Here is a 13,937-nt window from a genome sequence, read left to right as displayed (position 1 = left end):
TCATCGTAAATAGGAATATTTAAATGGTACCTCCCAAAATTCCTTTTTATTATTATTTTATTTTTGTTTTTATTTTTACTTTTTTTGAGATGGAGTTTCTCTCTTGTTGCCCAGGTTGGAGTACAACGGCATGATCTTGGCTCACCATAACCTCTGCCTCCTGGGTTCAAGCGATTCTCCTACCTCAGCCTCCCAAGTAGCTGGGATTATAAGCATGTGCTACCACTCCAGGCTAATTTTGTATTTTTGTAGAGACAGGGTTTCACCATGTTGGCCATGTTGGTCTCCAACTCCGGACCTCAGGTGATCCGCCCGCCTCGGCCTCCCAAAGTGCTGGAATTACAGGCGTGAGCCACCACAGCTAGCTCAGAATTCCCTCTTTTAAGCAACAAATTGCACTTTTCCCAGTTTCGTTTGTTTGTTTTTTGAGATGGAGTCTCACTCTGTCACCCAGGATGCAGTGCAGTGGTGTGATCTCGGCTCACTGTAACCTCCGCCTCCCGGGTTCAAACAATTCTCCTGCCTCAGTCTCCCAAGTAGCTAGGATTACAGGCACCTACCACCATGTACAGCTAACTTGTATTTTTAGTAGAGACAGGGTTTCACTATGTTGGCCAGGCTGGTCTCGAACTCCTGACATCGAGTGATCCACCTGCCTTGGCCTCCCAAAGTGCTATGATTACAGGCATGAGCTACTGTGTGTGGCAATATTTTCCCAATTAACCTATTAAGTAAGAGTGCTAGCCCTAAGATCTTAGAAAATATTGTTTAATTAAATGCCAGGAAATACCTCTTACTAAAAAGCCTAGTCTTAAACAGCTTGAATAGAAAACTTCTTCAAGTTTTTTTTTTTTTTTTTTGAGACAGAATCTTGCTCTGTCACCAGGCTGGAGTGCAGTGGTGCGATCTCGGCTCACTGCAAACTCTGCTTCCTGGGTTCAAGCGATTTTCCTGCCTCAGCCTCCCAAGTAGCTGGTATTACAGGTGCCCACCACCATACCTGGCTAATTTTTGTATTTTTAGTACAGATGGGGTTTCACCACGCTGGCCAGGCTGGTCTTGAACTCCTGACTTTAAGTGATCCACCCACATCAGCTTCCCAAAGTGGTGGGATTACAGGCTTGAACCATCGCGTTCAGTTCATCTTTTTCATTTCTGACTTCGTGTTTTTTATTATTTATTATTTATTATTTTTTTTTGAGACAGAGCCTCACTCTGTCGCCCAGGGTGGAGTGCAGTGGCATGATCTCGGCTCACTGCAACCTCTGCCTCCCAGGTTCAAGTGATTCTCCTGCCTCAGCCTCCCAAGTAGCTGGGATTACAGGTGCCCACCACCACACCTGGCTAATTTTTGTACTTTTAGTAAAGACAGGGTTTCACCATATTGGCCAGGCTGGTCTTGAACTCCTGACCTTGTGATCTGCCTGCCTTGGCCTCCCAAAGTGCTAGGATTACAAGTATAAGCCACTGTGCCCAGCCCCTTCGTATTTATTAAGATAAAGAACATTGCTGGCCGGGCATGGTGGCAGGCACCTGTAGTTCCAGATACTCGGGAGGCTGAGGCAGGAGAATCGCTTGAACCCAGGAGGCAGAAATTGCAGTAAGCTGAGATCGCTCCACTGCACTACAGCTTGGTGACAGAGCGAGACTCCGTCTCAAAAAAAAAAAAAAAAAAAAAAGAAAATTGATCAGGCTTTCCTTTAGAGGTTTATTTGGAGATAAATGGAAAAGGTGTAAAGTATTTATATTAATATTTTCCCTTGGAACAAGTATATCGAATTGAAAATACTTTTCTCTTTCTTCCTACCCTGACAAAAGAAAGTAAAATCAGATTCCTTATGGTAGGTAAGGGAAACACCGTTATCTTTTTAAAGATGTGGGATTTCCCTACCAGAGTTGTTTGTTATTAGACTATGTTAGACATGTCATCATATTGAATATGGCAAATTTTCTTACAGAAATCTGAAAAAATTTTATATTCTACCCCTCTAGTTTTACCCCTGTCTACCATCTTATGTTATCTTCTCCAGGTTCTCAATACAACAGTGAACCTGGACCCCTGGTTGTTTCCTGCCTGTAAGTCATTCATTCTGCTATTTCCCCTACCAAATGTCTTTCTTTTCATTCTCCATCTGCAAAATACTGTAGTCCTTCAAATCTCAGCTCTTAAAATAACTTTTCCTCATTTCTCGAAGGTGAGAGCATTTCCTTTAAATCCATTTAAGTCTGTGTGGATTTTCCTTCCCTTTCTTTCTTTCCTTCCTTCCTTCCTTCCTTCCTTCCTTCCTTCCTTCCTTCCTTCCTTCCTTCCTTCCTTCCTTCCTTCTTTCTTTTTCTTTTTCTTTCTTTCTTTCTCTCTCTCTCTTTCTCTCTTTCTCTCTTTCTCTCTTTCTTTCCTTCTTTCCTTCTTTCTTTCGAGATGGGGACTCACTCTATCACCCAGGCTGGAATGCAGTGCCGTGATCTCGGCTCACTGCAACCTCCCAGACTCAGGTGATCCTCCCACCTCAGCCTCCCAAGTAGCTGGTACTATAGGTGTACACCACCATACCGGGCTAATTTTGTCTTTTTTGTAGAGACTTGATTTCACCATGTTGCCCAGGCTGATCTCGAACTCCTGGCCTCAAGTGATCCGTCTACCTTGGCCTCCCAAAGTGCTGGGATTACAGACATGAGCCACTGGGCCCAGCCAAGTCTGTGTATTTCTTAATGCACACAGTTATTTGTTAAAATGTTAAAATATGCCCTAATGTAGTGTATGCTACTTGAGGGAAGGACTTTCTTACTCATATTCATATTTTCCATAACATGCAGCACTGTGTATTTGATTTCCAAGACATTCAATTGATACTTGTCCAATGAATGAATGAATTAAAAAATACAAGGATCAATTCTAGGATTGTCTTTACAAATGGCTACTCTAAAAATGCTTGGCAAATGTCTCTATTGCATGTAGATGGGATAAGCCTAAAGTTAGTTCCAGAGGCAGGGACAGTTCTGAAGGACTTGATAAAAATCACTCACAGATTCTGCACAGACAAGGACACTCCCAATGTGAATAGATAACTTGTTGGATGCATCTGCCAGCATCTGAACTGCTGGCAACTTTTGTTTGGAATGAAGAGCTTTCAGCCCAGCACTGCACCTTCATTATAATGTTTTGCCTCCTGTTTTGTTTATATAAAAGACTACAGTCTTGTCTTAGAATTTCTGGGTATTATGAGTACCTTAGGGAAATCTGATTATAGAGATAATCTACTCAACAGTGAAGAGTTTCAATTTGTTTCTATTGAGTTTTGTCAATTCCAAATCCCAGATACCTTTGTATTCCAGTCCATTGACTAGAGCCTCCCAGCCAGACGTTGAGGCATCTGTTTCTATAGTCTCCGGAACTGGAAAAGATAAATAAGAATGTAGGGGAATTATCTGTATATTTGCTAACCACCAATTTAGATCTAAATAGACTCCCTCTGTTAGGAAGACTAATGAATTCCAATTCTCTGAAATATCCTTTGCTTTTAACAAGCAAGATGGAAGGTATCTAAAGAAAAAAAACGGGGCGAGATACACAGAGGGAAAAGCTGTGAATAATGCCACCAGAGAACCAATTATGTTCACCAGCTGGCATTGAGAAACTTGTTTCCTTTGACAAAAAAAGATTTTAGTTTTAGCCTCAAAATACTTTTTGACATTGTGTTCTTCAGGGCTGAATGACGAATCCTCCCAAACACCCCCATAAAATGTTAGAAAAAAATTCTTAACATCATTGTTATATGTAATGTGGCAAAGCAATGGGCAAGAAGTGAAAAACAAGCTAAAGCATCAATATGGCAGTTAAGAAGAATCAACTGGATAAAATGATAGTGAAATGAAACATGAAAACAGAGACCCTCCTCCCAGCCATATAACTGAATCACTGAGACACATTCACGGGGTATGACAGTAATAAACAAACTGGTAAGAACTTTGAATAGACGTAAAAATGTATTTCTTGTGAAAGCATAGTCAACTACTATATATCTCAGTGATATAAACTGCATTTTGAACTTTTCTTTCTATTTGTGGGGAACCTCATTGATTGCAACCAGGCCTAGAATGGAACCTTTTGTGCTTTATTGGGTGAGACTATCTGTTTCATGATCTCTCAGTTGGTAAAATTTGCAAAGAAGGCTGGGCACGGTGGCTCACACCTGTAATTCAAGCACTTTGGGAGGCCAAGGTGGGGGAACTGCTTGAGTCCAGGAACTTGAGACCAACCTGCGCAACATAGCACCACCCCGTCTCTACAAAAATTAATAATAATACATTAATTAGTTGGGCATGGTGTTGCACATCTGTGGTCCCAGCTACTTGGGAGGCTGAAATGGGAGGATCACTTAGGCCTGGGAGGTTGAGGCTGCAGTGAGCCATGATTGTGCCACTGCACCCTGGCTTGGGCAACAAAGCAAGACCTTGTCTCCAAAAAAAAAAAAAAAAAAAAAAAAAAAAAAAAGCCAGGAAGTGGTGTCACCTAATCCTGAGCTCTCATCAGAGGCTTTTTTGTTTTTAGCCACCAGAACTCCCGTTGAGCCAGTCTTGTCTGGGAGTCCCCTCTGGTCCATCTGGTCCAAGCTGTTCCTTGGGGAAATACTTGTGAATTCAAGGTTTTCACTTTTTATACTACTTTAAAACTTGCCTTTCCCAAGTATCTATTTAAATTCCATAAATATCTGTAGAGCAGGTTCACTCAGACCAGGCCTTGTTGAACCACTAAAGCAGGGCGACTCCGTATATATGTGCTCCTAATGCCTTCTCTTTCTCAAAGAGAAAGAATAATGCTTATTTGGTAGTAATTTGCTTTCTTGATTATAAAAAGGGGAAATTTTAAAAAGTTTCTTGTTTCTCTTTCAAATGATGCCACCTGGCGCAGAGCCACTGTGTAGTCTGTGTACTGCACAATTCCATGTGCGCCATCAACATGGACAACAGTATCAGTGGTGCCTTCTGACTCCCTACCCAGTCTGAATTCTCCAGAGTAGTACATAGTCTTGACCCTGTGCACAAAGAAAATAGACTTTTATGTGGCTAGATAATTGGACAATTAATTTCTTTTTTGTTTTTGTTTTTGAAACGGGGTCTGGCTCTGTAGCCCAGGCTGTGGAGTGCAGTAGCCGGATCTCGGCTCACTGCCAGCTCCGCCTCTCAAGTTCACGCCTTTCTCCTGCCTCAGCCTCCCAAGTAGCTGGGACTACAGGCGCCCACCACCACGCCTGGCTAATCTTTTTGTATTGTTAGTAGAGACGGGGTTTCACCATGTTTGCCAGGATGGTCTCGATCTCCTGACCTCGTGATCTGCCCACCTCGGCCTCTCAAAGTGCTGGGATTACAGGTGTGAGCCACCGCGCCTGGCCATTTAATTTCTTATACCCAGCTCTGGGGAGGAAAACAGAGCTGTTAGTTGATTCCATGCCATCAACTTCCTAAACACTTTTATGTACTGAAATTTGGTATTGTACTAAATATTACAGAAATACAAATGTTACCTAAGTGACTCTTGAGTTTTGAACGTAAATCAGCAAGGGAAATGTTTTACAATTTTTTTGGGGGGAGGGGGACAGGCTCGTTCTGTCACCCAGGCTGGAGTACAGTGGCGCCACCTCGGCTCACTGCAACCTCTGCCTCCCGGGTTCAAACGATTCTTCTGCCTCAGCCTCCCAAGTAGCTGGGATTACAGGCTCCCACCACCATGCTCAGCTAATTTTTATATTTGTAGTAGAGAAGGGGTTTCACCATGTTAGCCAGGCTGGTCTTACACATTTTATTTCCTATTTCTTCATCTTGTGTTTTTTCATCCTTTTATTCTCTTTTAAGGATGCAGTTTTTAGTGATGGATTATACATGGAAAGAAATGAAAAAAAAAAAATGAGTTCAAGGAGAGTTCTTTGATAGTATGCATCAGCTTTCTTATAAATTTACCGGAAATGTCTTCAAAAATGGTTGCCCTTTTCTTTATTAAACATTTTTTAAAATAGCAGTTTTTTTGAGATTTAATTCAACCACAAAATTCGCCAATTGAAAGTATACAATTCAGTGTTTTTTAGTACAGAGTTACACAACCATCACCACTATCTAATTTCAGAACATTTTTATCACCTCAAAAAGAAGCCCTATATCCATTAGCAGTCACACCCCACATTCCACCCCCAGCAGCCCTAGGCAAACACTCTACTTTTTGTTTCTATAGATTTGCCTGTTCTAGACATATTATGTAAGTGGAATCATACCATAAATGGTCTCTTATGACTGACTTCTTTCACTTAGCATGCTTTCAAAGTTCATACCTGTTGTCACATGCATCAGTATTTTATTACTTTTTGTTGCTGTATAATCGATTGTATGGATATATCACATTTTGTTTATCCAGTCATCAGTCGATAGATGTTTACATTGGTTTCACTTTTTAACTATCACAAATAATGCTGCTATGAATATTTTTATACAGGTTTTTTGTGTGGACTTATGTCTTCAGTTCTCGTGGTTATATACTTCTGAGTAGAATTGTTGCATTATATGATAAATGTATGTTTAACCTTCTGAGTAAAGACCAGACTGCTTTTCCTCTCCTCTCCTCTCCTATCTGCTCTCCTCTCCTCTTTCCTCCTCTCCTCTCCTCTCCTCTCCCCTCCCCTCCCCTCCCCTCCCCTCCCCTCCCCTCCCCTCCCCTCTCCTCTCCTCTCCTCTCCTCTCCTCTCCTCTCCTCTCCTCTCCTCTCCTCTCCTCTCCTCTCTTTCTGAGACTCTGTCAACCAGGCTGGAATGCAGTGGCACGATCTTGGCTCATTGCAACCTTCAGCTCCCGGGTTCAAGTGATCTCATGCCTTAGCCTCACGAGTAGCTGGGATCACAGGCGTGCGCCGCCACACCCAACTAATTTTTGTATTTTTAGTAGAGACAGGGGTTTCACCACGTTGGCTAGCCTGGTCTCCAACTCCTGACCTCAGGTGATCTGCCTGCCTCAGCCTTCCAAAGTGCCGGGGATTACAGGCGTGAGCAACCGAGCCCAGCCCAGACTGGTTTTCAAAGTGGCTGAATCACTTAATAATCCTGCCAGCAATATTTGAGGGCTCCAACTTCTCTACATCCTTGCCAACATTTGTTATTGTCTGTCTTTTTAATTTTAGCTGTCTTAGTGAGGATACAGTGGTTTCTCATCATGGTTTTGATTTGCAGTTCCCTGGTGACTAATGATATTGAGCATCTTTTCATGTGCTTATTGGCCATTTATATATCTCCTTAGGAGAAATATATAGCCAAATCCTTTACCCACTTTGTACTATCATTTTTACTTGTCATAAAATACACAACATAAAATTTATCATCTTGACCCTTTTTAAGCATACAGTTCAGTGGCATTGAGTACATTCATATTCTTGTGTTATCATCACCATGATCCAGTCTCCAGGACTCCTTTGATCTTGCAAAACTGAAACTCTTTTTTTTGTTTTTGTTTTTTTGAGCATTCTTTCCATCTTTTATTACTGCTGAGGTTAAACATTTTCATGTGATTACTGGTCATTCATATTTCTTTGTGGGACAGCTTGTTAACTTAATAAATAATACTAATGTTTTTCCTGATTATAATATACTTATTGTAGACATGTAGAAAATACAGAAGAATATAAGACCATAGAGGAAAAAATTAACGTAATTCAAATTATAAAAACAACCATTGCTGCTAATTTTTACTTTTCTCTGCACATGTTTTCTTATAGAATTGATATTCTGGACAAATATGTTTTAGAGTATATGTTTTTCCTTTCCTTTTTTGAGACAGAGTCTCACTTTGTTGCCCAGGCTGGAGAGCAGTGGCTAAATCCCAGTTCACTACAACCTCTGCTCCTAGGTTCAAGCAATTCTCCTGCCTCAGCCTCCCGAGTAGCTGGAATGACAGGCATGTGCCACTATGCCCGGCTAATTTTTGTATTTTTAGTAGAGACGGGGTTTCATGGGCCAGACTGTTCTTGAACTCCTGACCTCAGGTGATCCTCCCACCTCGGCCTCCCAAAGTGCTGGGATTACAAGGCGTGAGTCACCGCACCCGGCCCTGTTTTCTCTTTTTTGTAAAATTTAATTTAATTAATTTTAAGTTCCAGGATACCTGTGCAGGATGTGCAGGTTTGTTACATAGGCAAATGTGTGCTATGGCTTGCTGCACCTATCAGTCCATCACCTAGGTATTAAGCCCAGCATGCATTAGCTATTTTTCCTGATGCTCTCCCTCCCCACACCTGGACCCTGACAGGCCCCAGTGTGTGTTGCTCCCCTCCCCGTGTCCTTGTGTTCTCATTGTTCAGCTCCCACTTATGAGTGAAAACATGTGGTGTTTGGTTTCCTCTTTCTATGTTAGTTTGCTGAGGATAATGGCTTCCAGCTCCATCCATGCCTCTGCAAAGGACATGATCTCATTCTTTTTTACAGATGTGTGGTATTCCATCGTATATATGTACCACTTCTTTATCCAGTCTATCATTAATGAGCATTTGGGTTGATTCCATGCTTCTGCTATTGTGAACAGTGAAAACTGAAACTCTTTACCCATTCAATAATAACTTTCCCTTTCTTCACCCCAGCAACTCATTCTGTTTTCGGCCTCTATGAATTTCAGTACTCTAGGTACCTCATTTAAGTGGAATCAGGCAGTATTTGTCTGTCTGTGACTGGCTTATTTCACTTAGCATCATGTTCTCAAGGTTCATCCATGTCGTAACATGTGTCAGAATTTCCTTCCTTTCTAAGGTTGAATAATATTCCAATTTATGTATAGTCCATATTTTGCTTATCTAGTCATTTGTCAGTGGACACTTGGGTTACTTCTACCCCTTGACTATTGTGAATAATGCTGCTGTGAACATGTGTGTATAAATATCTGTCCAAGCGCCTGCTTTCAGTTCTCTTGGGTATGTACTCAGAAGTGGAATTACTGGATTATATGGTAATTTCATCTTTAACTTTTTAAGAAAGTGCCATACTGTGTTCCACAGCAGCCACACCATTGTACATTTCTACCAGCAGTGCACAAGGGTTCCAATTTCTCCCCGTCCTCACCAACACTTGTTATTTTCTGCTTTTTAAAAAACAGTAGCCATTCTAATGAGTGTGAGTTTGTATCTCATTGTGGTTTTGATGATTTGCATTTCTCTAATGATTAGTGATTGTATTAGAAACTTCAGGCTGCCATAACAAATACCACAGACTAGGTGTCATAAACAACAGAAATTTATTTCTCACAGTTCTGGAGGCTGGGAGTCCAACATCAGGTTCTGGCTGATTTGGTTCTCAGTGAGAGCCCATTTTCTGACTTTCAGGTGGTCACCTTTTCACCGTGTACTCACATGGTAGAGAGAGATCCTTCTCTCTTCCTTTTCTTATAAAGCCACCAATCCTATGAGATTAGGATCCTATCCCTATGACATCATTTAACCTTAACTACTCCCTATAAGCCCTGTCTCCAAACATGGACACCTTGGAAGTTAGGGTTTCAACATATGGGTTTTGGGGGGACAGTTTGGCCCATAGCAGTGACCTCGAACATCTTTTAATGTGCTTATTGGTCATTTGTATATCTACTTTAGAGAGATGTCTATTCAAGTCTCTCGCCCATTTTTATTTTTTAGAGATAGAGTCTTGCTCTGTCACCCAGGCTGGAGTGCCATGGCACGATCTCAGCTCACTGCAAGCTCCATCTCCCGGGTTCACTCCATTCTCCTGCCTCAGCCTCCCAAGTAGCTGGGACTATAGGCACCTGCCACCACGCCTGGCTAATTTTTGTATTTTTAGTAGAGACGGGGTTTTGCTGTGTTAGCCAGGATGGTCTCGATCTCCTGGCCTCGTGATCCATTTGCCTTGACCTCTCAAAGTGCTGGGATTACAGGCGTGAGCCACCGCGCCCAGCCAGCCCATTTTTAAACAGGGCTGCTTGTCTTTTGTTGTCGTTGAGTTGCCGGAATGCTTTATATCCTGGATACAAGCCTCTAAGCAGATATGTGACTTGCAAATATTTTCTCCCATTCTGTGGGTTGTCTTTTTCATTTCTTGATGGTGTTCTTTAAAGCACAACAGTTTTTAATTTTGATGAAGTCTCATTTATTTCTCTTTTGTTGTCATGTCTAAGAAATCATTGCCTAATTCAAAGTCATGAAGATTTACTTACTCCTTTGGTTTCTTTTAAGAGTTTTATAGTTTAAGCTCTTACATTTGGGTGTATGATTCATTTTGAGTTAATGTTTACATACGGTGTGAGATATCCCTTTTTAAAAAATTCCTAAGAACATCAGAGTTTCAGAATGTTCTCTACTAGATTAGATATGAAAAAATTGGTGAGGAGGGTTTTTTTTTTTTTTTTTTTTTTTTAGACAGAGTCTCTCTCTGTCACCTAGGCTGGAGTGCAGTGGCACAAACATGGCCCACTGCAATCTTGACCTCCTGGACTCAAGCAATAGCCTCCCAAGTAGCTGGGACCACTAGTTGTGTGCCACCACACCTGGATAATTTTTAATTTTTTTTGTAGAGACAAGGCCTCATTGTGTTGCCCAGGCTGGTCTCAAACTCCAGAGCTCAGGCAATCAGTCCTCCTGTCTTGGCCTCCAAAAATGTGGGATCACAGGGATCCTCCTGTCTTGGCCTCCAAAAAATGTGGGATTACAGGGATGAACCACCGTGCCCAGCCAGGAGGGTTTTTTGAATTGCTGTTTTAGGGGGTCTTTTAAAAATATCAGGGACTCACTGCAGACATGGGAAATCACATCTATTATATCATCTAAAATATGTTTCATTTATAATAAGCTCATTCAGTCTGTTTTATAAGCAGAGAAATCCAAACATACGGTAACTTAACAGGAATGGCTGCCAATTAACAGTTGAGTTAACACTCATTGAGAGATTATGAATAATATCTTGATTATAAATCAAAGCTTGGTCTCGTCTTTTTAGCCCCAAATTACTAAGACTACATAACATTTTTTAGTCTGATTAATGGTAGAGTAACTAATTAGAATGGGAAAGAGATTAGCAAATCATTCAAAATGTCAAGGGCAGGCAAAGTGCCGTTTTGTCATAGATAAAATAGTAAAGCTTATAGCAACAGGTGTGCATGATAAGTAAGATCTGAGAATTCCTAGGTATTGAAGAGTCTAGGTAATGTTTTTAATGTCAGCATTATTTGGTTAGACTTGATTTTCTTCTTCTGAATTGCCTTGCTGCTGAATTGGCCTTTGATTTATTGACATTCTAAGATTTGGTGTGGATTTTCTTTTTGCCTTGCAGGATGCAGAGAATCAAATATTAAAGACAAGTGTATGGTACTGGGAGGTAAATAATTATGTTTCCTTCTAAATATACTGCACTCCTGATCTGGATCTGCTGCAAAATATAGTTATTTAAGAAATAGGTATTATCTTTGTATTTCTAGTTCCTTAGATCTGCAGCAGACCTAATTTATTGTCATTCATTTAAGATGTATGGCCCTGGTTTCTGGTTGGGACTACCATCTTTAGCATTCAGATGGGAAGTCCTTTCTCCTAACAGATCGAACCAAGAGGATGATAAGTTAGATTATTAATCCAAATGTCTCTTTAGTTCTTTACTGAGGCAGACATTTGATTAAGTTTTCTTTTTGGCTACTCCTAACAGGTCTGGAATGATGAATTTTTATCCTGGAACTCCAGCTTGTTTGATGAGATTAGAGAGATCTCCCTACCTCTAAGTGCTATCTGGGCCCCAGATATCATCATCAATGAGTTGTAAGTGTGCCAGTGTGTATTTCTGTGGGGTTTAGACTCCTTGGCATAGTCAGGCCAGTTGCTGCTTACTTTCAGTCAGTGTTGCTCATTTTTGCTTCTCAAGTTGAAGGGGAGCATGTTGTTGGGAGTATTCAGGTTAGAAGTGCCATGTGTTGACGTTGTTTAAGATACAGATCTGGTTACTAATGTTGAGGTTACTTATTATGTCTGTGTTGTTATAGCAGCAAATGAGCTAACTTACAAGGCTGTCACTGAAAAGCTCATCTTTGCCAGGGTGAATAATCTCATGGAAAATGAGATTGTGTTTTTGCAGGGCTAGGCTGGTCATGGACCTCATGATCACTACCATCTCCTGATCATCCCGTCTATATTTTGAAATGACCAATGTCCTCTCTGTGACAACAAGTTCTCTTGTGTTTCATATAGTGTGGACATTGAAAGATCCCCTGACCTTCCCTATGTTTATGTGAACTCATCTGGGACCATTGAGAACTCTAAGCCCATCCAGGTGGTCTCCGCATGCAGTTTAGACACATATGCTTTTCCATTTGATGTCCAGAATTGCAGCCTAACCTTCAAGAGCATTCTGCATACAGGTAAACCATGAGAGATACCCATCAATGCTGGGTTGGTACACGTAGGTGAAATGATATTATACTGTCCTTCAGGTCTATTTTATTCTTGCAGATAATTGGCTATTTAAAAATCGGAATCTCTTCTTGCAGTTTTTTGGTTCCTGCTGTAATCCAGACCAAGTATGACGCTGTAGCCCACTGGGGTTGTTTTGGAAACACAGTGTTAAGCCTCTACTGCCACGGATAATATTATAGAAATCGCAGGCAAGCTCCATCATTCTACAGAGAGTGTATTCCAAGCTATAAATTCACAGTTTTTTTTTTTTTTTTGTGACTATAAAGATTTTATTCCGCATCCCTACCCCCTAATTCAAATAAGGCCAAGGAGACTGTGCCTATGGGGGCAGGAGAAAGAGGAAGGATTCAAATTGGGAGCTGGAAAAGTGGGTGGATGTTGGCATCTCTTTCTCTCTGGGAAAGTCAATTGTTTCTGTTGTTTGCAGTGGAAGACGTAGACCTGGCCTTTCTGAGGAGCCCAGAAGATATTAAGCATGACAAAAAGGTGTTTTTGAATGACAGTGAGTGGGAACTTCTATCTGTGTCCTCCACATACAGCATCCTGCAGAGCAGCGCTGGAGGATTTGCACAGATTCAGTTTAATGTAGGTTCTTTACTACCTGTCCCTAGTGCCCACTTCTCCACAGCCTTTGGCCTTCTCTCTTGGGCCGAGGAATTTCTGCTCTATTGCATGTTCTCATTCATGATCACCCAAGAACAGGGACTTCAGCGGGCTCTGAGCATCCACTCACATTCCAGCATTTCACAGAACAGAGGTTCAGTGGGAGATGCTGGGCCCCTCCAGAAGATAACAGACACCAGAGGCCTGAAGCATGCCCTGCAGCAGGAATCCTCCAATCTTTCCACACATACTCACATGATGGCTTCTAATTGCTACTCAGAAAAAACACAGACAAACCCACACACAACAACAACAACAAACTGGGAAGACTTTCTCATCAACATTATTGTCCTATTTTTTTATTGAGTAAATTATCAACTAATTCCAGATGCAGATGCATAATATGAAAATATTATTAACTTGAATATCTTACAGGATTAGCCAATAAGACCCACAGAGACCACTGGTAACTTCTGGATCAGAGGGAATAATTAACCCCTCAAAAGTATGATGGGAACCCACACTCCTCCAAGGCGTCCCTGGGAATGCCCTTGGCTGCATTGTTCACAGGGAAATTTGTCCGCCATGAAACTGGGGGATGGTGGGATACAGGACAGTGAAGCCTGCTGATTTGTACTCCAGGGGCAGCCATTCTCCTTTCTTTGGCCCCCTGGGAAACTGTTTTGACATGTGGTCTGCAGCAATTTCACACAACTGGTAAACTACATCATTCGTATTCAGCAGTGCATTCTTCTTTTCTGCAAAAAGTCAGCTAGTGGTGGTGTAGTGAGGGGATGGTGGTCCTTCATGCCAAGTAATGGATTCGGTTGAAAAATAGAAACCACAGGCAGGTCAGGACTGCACTCAAGATGAATTATCCTAAAAATATACCTTTGGAATAAGAAGG

At 41.4% G+C, this 13,937-nt stretch overlaps 1 protein-coding gene across 2 annotated transcripts in view; it reads left to right on the top strand.

Moving 5' to 3' along the window:
* The window catches only part of HTR3B (5-hydroxytryptamine receptor 3B), a 41,388-nt gene that overhangs the window by 15,008 nt on the left and 12,443 nt on the right, over window positions 1–13,937 (top strand). For both annotated transcript variants that reach the window (XM_010372369.2, XM_030918745.1), the window contains exons 3-6: window positions 11,301–11,345; window positions 11,667–11,776; window positions 12,203–12,372; window positions 12,855–13,012. In XM_010372369.2, coding sequence (XP_010370671.1) covers window positions 11,301–11,345; window positions 11,667–11,776; window positions 12,203–12,372; window positions 12,855–13,012 — 483 coding nt within the window. The remainder of the gene's footprint in view (window positions 1–11,300; window positions 11,346–11,666; window positions 11,777–12,202; window positions 12,373–12,854; window positions 13,013–13,937) is intronic.

The sequence above is a fragment of the Rhinopithecus roxellana genome, chromosome 15, assembly GCF_007565055.1.
Source record: "Rhinopithecus roxellana isolate Shanxi Qingling chromosome 15, ASM756505v1, whole genome shotgun sequence".
Taxonomy (NCBI): Eukaryota; Metazoa; Chordata; class Mammalia; order Primates; family Cercopithecidae; genus Rhinopithecus; species Rhinopithecus roxellana.
Note: the sequence above shows the minus strand (reverse complement) of the source record. Positions and strands in the feature narration are given on the sequence as shown.